Source organism: Hevea brasiliensis, chromosome 7 (genome assembly GCF_030052815.1).
Source record: "Hevea brasiliensis isolate MT/VB/25A 57/8 chromosome 7, ASM3005281v1, whole genome shotgun sequence".
NCBI lineage: Eukaryota > Viridiplantae > Streptophyta > Magnoliopsida > Malpighiales > Euphorbiaceae > Hevea > Hevea brasiliensis.
In genome coordinates, this window is record NC_079499.1 from 28,856,155 (window position 1) to 28,865,900 (window position 9,746).

The window sequence follows — 9,746 nt, forward strand, 5'->3', positions numbered from 1 at the left end:
GAACGCACATTCTGCCCTGATGTAGCAATAAACCATCATCTTTCACAGAAAATTCATGTTTCCTGCCCTGCTGGACTTCTTTCAGTAGCTTTTGATATTTATCATCATTCTGAACAGCCATTCTGATCTGATCAATCAATACTGGTTGTACATGCTAAGCAACTACTTTCTGTCCCTCATCATCAATCTCTAAACTGGCATGCTGTGCTTTTAATTCATATACCATGGACAAAGGAGAAACTCTGAGACTTGCCATAGTCTTCCTCACATTCGTAACATTTCTTTGTTATATCTGAACCAACTGTTCGAATTTTTACGTCCATAACTCTTTTTATCTGTCAATATTCTATAACTTACTTCCTTTTATACTGACTATAACCTTTCGATATTCTAACTTTTGAGTTTTAGATCCCTAAGTAGGATTTTCAAACTTATTTCTAACAATTAAATTCTGTCTTGGCATAACTATACCAAAACAGATGCCGTTGGCAACTATTCTCATCTAGGTGTACTATCGGTAGTACGTAGCTCTACACAATAATCTCAAGTCAATACTGTAATCTACAGCTTATAGTATAAACATCAAGAACATTGCATAGTTACTACGATACATCCCAATAGATCAAACTTTCCTATCTTTTATCCTTTTCGAATTTACTAATATCCGAAATTTATTCTGATTACAATATCCATTAACAATTACTAACAGTAATATTTCTGCGTTCATCTAGAACAATTCTATTACCGCATCTTACTTTTACGTCCTCTTGCCTTACATTAAGTAGGCTTGCCATTTAGCTTTATAATTTATGGTGTGTTAGAAAATACGTTTCGCCGATAAACTCTTTCAAAACTAATTTCACTTATTATCACAATCCTTATCTTAAAGGACTAATCACTAATGCATCAAATTTATTCCCCTATAAAGGAATAATAACAGAACATATAGTTCTAACACTAACATAAAAGTATGCATGTTCCAGGTCAAACAATACATAAACGAAGAGTGTCATCCTTCTTCTTAACAACAATACTGGTGCTCCCCAAAGTGACACACTAAGGCGGATGAAGCCCTTTTCAAGTAGTTCTTGCAACTGTACCTTTAACTCCTTCAACTCTGCTGGTGCCATTCTATATGGTGTTATGGAAATTGGATCCACACCAGGCATAACATTAACTTCAAACTGCACTTCTCTTTCTGAAGGTAATCCTGGCAATTCATCAGGAAACACATCTGGAAAGTCATGTACTGTAGGGATGTCTTTCAATGCTGGACTCCCCACTTGGGTGTCTACCACATATGCTAAGTATGCTTCACACCCCTTTCTGATCATTTTTCTGGCTAGTGCAGCCGAAATGATGTTTAATGGCAATAGCTACCTCTCCCCATGTATTACCACATCACTGTACTGAGGGAGACCAAAAGTGACTGTCTTCAGCCTACAGTCAATCATGGCATGATGCCTGGCTAACCAATCCATGCCCAAGATGATATCATATTCTCTGAAGGGCATTTCAATGAAATCAGACAAAAAAGTGTGTCCTTGGATCACCAAAGGACAATCTCTAAACATTCTATTAACCCTGACCTCCTGTCCTAGCAGACTTGTTACTAGCACCTCAAAGTCCATTTTTGTACATGGAACGACAATGCAATCAATGATGCTAGCACTCACATAAGAATGGGTAGAACCCGGATCAAATAACACAAACACATCTTGATTAAAAGTTGAGAAGGTACCAGCCACAACATCAGATGTCTCGGCCTCTTCTCTCTGTCTCATTGCATAGATTCGATGGAGCACTATCTTGCTCAATGTTTCATCGTGCCTTGGCTGCTCGGGCTACCTCTATCCCCGCCTCTACCTCTGCTGGGTGGTTGTGAACTTCGGTGACAGTGGCTCGAATCGACCCTTCAAAGAATAGTAGGAGGTGGTCCAACTCTGCGACTACTGGTGCAGTCCTTGGCAAAGTGTCCTATGCCTCCACAGTTATAACAGGCTCCTATGGCCTTGTAGCATACCCCACCATGATTTCTACCACAAGTTTCACATTGGCGGGAAGGGTAGGAACTTCTAGTTGTTCGACGACTGGACTTTGGTGGTCTCTGTCTTGATGATCCACCTCTGTTATATCCCTGAGATCGGGGCTCCTCATATTCTTTTCTCTTTCTCAAATTACTGCTTGAGCTCTGACCCATAGGTTTCTTCCTCTTCTCTATTTCATGTTGCCCTTGTGGGGGTTGGGTCTGTACTTGGGCTTGGGTTGACAGATTATCAGCCATTTGCTGAAAGAAAGTGGCCATTTGCTGGGCCATTTGTGCAGTAATTTCTACCGGTAAAACTGGTACAATCGAGCCTTCGACACTTTGTGGAGCTGGGGCCTCAACTTGTACCTCAGCCTCTATCGATTGATCGACTGAACGATCACCGTCTTCCATAGTCAATTCGAGGATCTTAGACCTCCTGAACAATTAACACAAGGAGATTTCCTCCCGTTAGTGCATATTTATAATGTAATGTACTGTATGTATCAAATAATGATATTGAGCAGTTGTACTATGAAGAAAGAATATTCAAATTATAGGTGAAAACAGAATTTAAAAACTTGCTCTGATACCACTAAAACATGTCACACCCTACCCCTCTGTAAGGCATAACATGATCCCATAATAGACCTAATGAATTACCAACTTCGTCTACTGATAACCCAATAAATACACTACAAGGGATTTTAAAACTTTTCTTACTTCTTTTTACAGTGGTGAGCACAATTTACAGGTGTTAAAAACCTTTTTGAACTGAAGTGAAACAGCTAACACAATTGGACTATTAGTAACTTCTATAAAAATTTTGGCAGAGTGCCATCTGTATTTTGGATAAAACAGTTCTTCAGAAAACATGTAAAAAGCACTTCAATATATTTCTCAAGCTCGACTCCAACAGTTAAACAACACAACATATTTTCCTCAACTCAAATCCACAATAATTTTTTAAAGACTGAGATTAAAGAGATACAATAAAAATTTTAAAAGTCAAAATAAATCATAATTTGCTTTACAACTTCAATGTACAATTTTAATTTACAACTGCTCAAAACCAAGAACAAAATATACATACAGTGAACATACATTACAGTATAAAATGCAAAATGTGGTATACTCAATATACCTGATGATCTCTCGCTGAATGCACTAGCAGCTTAGTCTGCTGCCCTAATCGTCTGTCTACCTGCGACAGCAATGAAAAGCTATCGCTGAGACAATGTCTTAGTGGTGCACAACATTAACCAAATACCACTTGAAATCACAATTCATAAATCATATAAATGATGGATACATAAAACCATAATTAAATTCAAGACAATGAATGTCATAAGGAATTTAAACTCCATTTCACAATATCACAATAAATCTCAATAGTCAAAACATGGTTAAATTCAAAAGACAGTGAATGTCAATAAGAATTTAAACTCCATTTCACAAACTATCAAAGCTTATAATAACACAATTTAGTTAAATAATTTAACAATACAGTGTTGCCAATTCATAAACAACTTAAGACATGACACAATTTTCCGATCAATGCCGCGTTGTACACCACGATAAAGCAATCACAACCCCACTATTCAAAATCAATGAGGAAGGAAGCTAGCTATATAATGAGTACTCATCCGATCACCTCAACTGGTAAACCAGAGAGGGAGAAAAATACATGATCACAACCCCATAAATGGAGAAGGAAAATAAACGATCACAACCCATAAATGGAGAAGGAATGATGTGATACTATCATGCTAAGTGTGAATACAAAATCAATTCCAAACATTTTATTCAAATGATTCATAAGAATCCAATAAATTTCCAAAGTTATAATTCATTCACAAAATGGCAACACAACCCATAGTTAACTTCAATTTTCACAAATCATACTAAATCAATTTTTCCACAGTTTCAAACTATTTACAATGCTTTTCAAGCAATAAGTATCCATTCAAACACATTTCCATAATTAAAAATAATAATATAAAAATAGTCATAATTTATTTCAATTGAAAAATTCAAAAGAAATAATTGTTGCGCGCAAACCTTTGATAACTGTCTCCTGGCCTTGACTCAGTGTTTCCTTCCCTTTCCCTGAGTCTTTGCTAACTGAGAAACACAATTTGAGGTGTTTCAGTACTCATTTAAACTGTCTCTAACGATGATGCTTGATAATTAATTCACTAAATTCTATTATTTGCTTAGTCAACCTAATATGTCGACCCTCGATGCATTCTAGGTAAATTAGGTTTTAATGTTACTAATATGTCACATTCAATAGTCTTTTAGGGTTGGTACATGTTACCAAACTCATTTCCATGTATCTTGCATTTTCTTACAATTTGCTGGATTCGGAGATACTAGTTTGACCTAGCCGGACGACCTATTTCCCTCGATTTTCGGGCTTTGGTCAAAACTAAAAACTTGTAGATCTATGTCTTATTGCACGCGGGGCAAAATTTCAGGTCATTCTGAGTTATGTAGACCAAGTTATGGTCATTTTACTATTACTGGTCAAATTGCATCAAAATTGGTCACTTTAGGTCATTTTAGGTCATTTTAGGTTTGGCCAGTTTTTGCACCCGAACTTGTGCAAGCTGTTTGACTTGCTTATGGCCATTTCTGGGCTTTGGTGTCTTCATAAGACTTGTAGATATAGGTCTTAAATATTCATGGTCAAAATTTTAGGTCAATTGGACCTGTTTTGAGTGAGTTATGGCCTAAAAACTAATTGCTACCCAAATGATCAATTTTCAAGCCTTAATTGCACTAATCCGGATTTGGTCACTTTTCAAGTTACCTTACAAGCAGAATTTTGGCAAGCTTCCTTCATGAAAGTTGGCACATTTTGTGCCTAGTTTCACCTCCAATTGGTCTCATACCAATTGGAGCCACACACTTAAGGTTCTAAGCCTAAAATACAAACTGCCCTATTGCATTTTCTTCATTTCTCATCAAAGATCACTTTTAGCATTTACCAATTTACACATTCATGCCCAATCTGGTTTGTACCATAACCTAAACATATTTTACCACATATTGTTGATCATTTTGGCAGCTTATAATCACATTCAACATACACCATAAAGTGCAGAATTTGTCAAATTCAATTACAACAATTTAATCACCTATTCATGCTCATTTACATGCCCAACCTCACACCATCACACATATACCCAAGCTGCCCTAACTACTATCACAATTCAACATTAATATCCCATAATCCAAACATGAAATAACATCCTTGTGGTTCACCAAACCAGGCTGCCGATTCATGTATTTACATTCCATTAATTCCCAAGCTTCAAATTTCAAATTTCAAATACACATTCACATATACTAAGTATACATCACCCAAAAAATTTCCTACACACATAAACATTTAATCAATCCTTTAATCCACCATTTACAAGCAAAAATAAACTGTCTTCAAGGAGTTTCCATGGCTGCCAAAAGTACAGCTCTCCCTTTAAACATCAAACCTCAAAATTCTTTCCACAATTCAAGTACCCATAACCTCCTCACAAACTTTAATGAAACAATAATCAAAAACACAAACTTACCACTTTGGAAATTCTTCAAAACCTCACCAAAACTTCTTAAAATTGCTATCAAACTCTTCCTTGCAAGGTGAGGATAAATTTTAATGAAGACAAGTGTGGGAAAAGATGGCTTGATCATGGAGTTGTAATGGCTTGAAGGTGGGCGGCCATGGGAGAGGTTTGAGAGCTTTCATGCGTTTTCAATTGAAGAAGATGAATTGCAGATTTGTTAGTGTATCTTTCTGTCCACTTAATGTTTATTTAACCCCATAGTGCTCCACTCACCATAAGTTAATTAATTAAATAATCAAGTTTTCATTTTCCCACATTAAGCTTCTCATTTTGTTAATTACATTAGGTACCACTAATTTAATTTTTCATGAAATTTTCCAAGTGTAACATCATATATTTTTAGTGGACATTTAGGTCAAAAGACAACTCGGGGTGTCAAATGACCACAATGCCCCTGTTCGGGTTGCATTCCTGATTTTTCGGTAACACCGGGTTTTGTCCGTTTTTTGATTTCTCACTTTTCTTTGTACTAATTATTTAATTTTTATTTGATATTTCTAATGGTATTTATACTTCAATAGGGGTCTATTTAAGTCCTAAAAATATTTTCCAGGGTTTCCTGTGGTCCAGGGCTTGTCAACGGTCCACGCTGCGACTTCCCGGTGCTGTCACCCATCGCTAGGGTTCTCGGCTCGCTTAACTTGGTTACATTTCTTTGCTATTATTTTTCCTTTGTTTTTCTTGTATTTTCTTTTCCTGTATTTCATTATATTATGTCTCCTCACCCATATCGAAGTGTAGTTCTAGGCATCCTAGCTGTCCGGACAGCACTGGTCACTGGAACAGTAGAACGCACTACCGAACTTAGGGGTGTTACAAATTAAGTGGTTATCTAATGGGGATTGGTGGGTAAATGTTTAATGACATCATATGATGTCATAATTAGCATTTTCTTTCATTTTCTTTTCTTCTCTTCTCTACTCATTTTCAATTTAATTTTTAGTAATATTTATTTACATTTTATGTCATAATAATTATTTACTTAACTGGACAAGTCGGCCAAAAATCACCTTTGAAGGCGAAATGACCAAAATGCCCTCCGTTTGGCTTAACAGACCAAAATTGTCTGTACCGATTGAAAAATTTTTCTAAGCATTTCCTTGGCATTCTAATGCCACAGAAACCTCAATGACCCTTCTCTGGAGTCTCAAAAATTATTTTATGAATTTTCCCCCGAGTCTAGGGCTCCTAGTTGCGAGAACCGCAACTTCCCACTACGTTACCCATCGCTAGGGCATCGGCTCATTTAACTTGGTTGTATTTTATTTCTAAAATTTTTCCTAATTTTTTCTTATTAATATTTGAGTTAATTATGGTTCCTCACTTTAGTTTAAATATTTTTTCTGACGTTCTAGCTATCCAGACCGATAATGGTCATCGAAATAGTAGAATGTACGGAGTTGCTATAGGGAGGGTGTTACAATTAATTTCCATCAAGCCAAACGATTCTCAATCTAGTAAATAAACAAGATAACATTCACAGTAAGATTCAAGTGTGAAATCTTAATTCCGAAATTATTTCAAAATAGATTATTTCATTTTAAGTTTATCATTCTAGTGTTTAAAATAAACAACTTTCATTCCCTCATTATTCGATAGCCTAAACAGTCAAAATAACTGTGTAGTTTGGTAGTCACTAATTAAATTCCTTGTGGGATGATACTTTACTTACTACTCTATTACTTGTTCGCGATCTGTGCACTTACGGGGTTGCAAAACCAGCAAATAAGTTTTTAGCGCCATTGCCAGAGAATTTAATTTTAGTAATATTAAGCGATAAGTAATTTAGCTGATTTAGGCATTTTCATTTATTGTTTAATTTTTTTTTAATTGTTTCATTCTCTTATTCTTTCTCAGGTTATCGGTTTGGTATATGACCAGAACAAGGCCAAAGGAAGAAATCATTGATTTCGATCTAGAGATAGACATAACCCTAAGAATTATCAGGAGGGAGAGGAAGCATGAAGGATAAGATCAAAGGGATCCAGAAATTCCAAATATGGTCGACAATAACAGCAATAGGCCAAGACTCTTGAAGGACTATGGAGCTCCCTCTATACAAGGATTCCAACCTAGTGTTACAAGACCCACAGTGGAAGCCAACAATTTTGAATTAAAATCGGCATGGCTCCAGATGATCCAACAAAATTAGTTTGGAGGATCACCAACAGAAGATCCACACTACCACCTCCAGTGCTTTCTTGCCCTTTGTGACACATTCAAGATGAATGGAGTTTCTGATCAAGCCATAAGACTCAAAGCATTTCCATTCTCCCTTAGAGACAGAGCAAAGAAGTGGTTACTCTCTAACCGGCACTTGGGAGGACCTCTCTCAAACTTTTTTAGCAAAATATTTCCCACCTTCAAAGACTGTGAAGTTGAAAATTGAGCTCAACACTTTTAGGCAAAGGGAAGGTGAATCACTCTATGATGCATGGGAGAGATATAAGAACCTACAGAGAGAATGCCCACACCATGGCATAGAAGATTGGCTCCTGGTTCAGAACTTCGATAATGGGATACTACCCTCTTCAAGGAGCACTATAGATTCAGTAGCAAAAGGTAACCTAATGGAGAAAATAGTGAATCAAGCACTTGAACATCTGGAGAGGGTCGCATATCACAACTATGAGTGGTCAAATGAAAGGGGAAATGCAAGGAGAACAGTAGGGATCCTAGAAGTGGATGCCCTAAGCATGATAAATGCTCAATTTAACCAACTCTCAAGGAGGCTTGATAAAATGCAAGCTAATGGTATAGGGATGAATAGTCAACATGAAGATAGCTATGGAGGAGGATACATGAGTTCAGAATATAACAGTTTTAATGAACCTCCCACAGAATAGATGAACTATGTGAATAATGGAGTAAACTTTAACCAGAGGCAGCTCAACAATCCATATTCAAACGCTTACAACCCTGGATGGAGGAACCACCCAAATTTCTCATGGCCCAATCAGCAGAATCATCCAATAAACAAATAGCAAGGGTACAGACCCCCAGCACCCCCTGAATTTCAGAATAGGGGACAAAACCCTATACAGCCACCACCCCCTCAGAGCCAATAGCCTGAATCAAGGTTGACTATGGAATCCAAGATGGAAAGCTTCCTAGCAGCCCAGCAACAATAGAATGAAATGATCAAACAACTGACTTCCAGAATGGTCCAACATGCCACACAGAATAAGATGCTTGAGAATCAAATTGCTCAGCAGGCAAGTTCTTCAAGTAAGGCTGCTGGTAAACTGCCTAGTCAATCAGAAATGAACCCAAGAGAGCACTGTAAGGCAGTTACATTGAGGAGTGGAAGGATTTTAGAACAGTCAAAGGAAGAACCAATTGAGAAAACCTCTGATAAATCTGAAAACTAGGCGGAGGAGAAAAAGAAAGAAGCTAAGGAGAAGCAAGAGAAGGAAACAAGGAAGAAAAAGAAGCTACCAGAACCATATCAGCCTCCTCTACCCTTCCCTCAGAGATTCCAGAAAGCCATATTGGATAAGCAATTTGGCAAGTTTCTAGAAGTCTTACAGAAACTTTATATAAACATTCCTTTTATAGAAGCACTCTCTCAAATGCCATCCTATGCCAAGTTCCTCAAAGACATTTTATCGAACAGGAGAAGGCTGGAGGATTATGAGACTGTCACTCTTACAAAGGAATGCAGTGCCATATTGCGGAACAAGCTACCACCAAAGCTCAAGGATCCGAGAAGCTTCTCCATACCTTGCCTTATTAGTAACATGAATATTGACAAAGCCCTCTATGATCTAGGTGCGAGTGTGAGTCTGATGCCTTTGTCAATATGTAAGAAGCTTGATGTGGGCAAACTTAAGCCTACAACAATTTCGTTACAACTGGTTGATTGATCTGTCAAATACCCTGTGGGCATTCTAGAAAACATCCCCATCAAGGTGGGAAAATTCTTTATCCCAATTAATTTTATTGTACTGGAAATGGAGGAAGACGTCCAGATCCCCATAATCTTGGGAAGACCTTTTCTAGCAACTGCTGGAGCTGTCATAGATGTCAAGAACGGGTTGCTAACTCTCAAGGTAGGAGAGGAAGAAGTGGAGTTTAACCTGTTCAATGCA

The 9,746-nt window shown here is 37.3% G+C and overlaps 1 protein-coding gene and 1 non-coding gene across 2 annotated transcripts; one reads left to right on the forward strand and one right to left on the reverse strand.

Annotated features, from left to right (window-relative positions):
• Positions 1-8,030: 8,030 nt before the first annotated feature.
• Positions 8,031-8,137, reverse strand: LOC131181844 (small nucleolar RNA R71). The gene has a single exon (XR_009150320.1). It is a non-coding gene; the product is annotated as a small nucleolar RNA R71 (small nucleolar RNA).
• Positions 8,138-8,816: 679 nt separating this feature from the next.
• Positions 8,817-9,521, forward strand: LOC110643723 (uncharacterized). Its single transcript, XM_058149394.1, has 2 exons — positions 8,817-8,870; positions 9,027-9,521. The coding sequence occupies exons 1-2, from the start codon at positions 8,817-8,819 to the stop codon at positions 9,519-9,521; spliced, it is 549 nt and encodes a 182-aa protein (XP_058005377.1).
• The last annotated feature ends 225 nt before the right edge of the window (positions 9,522-9,746 follow it).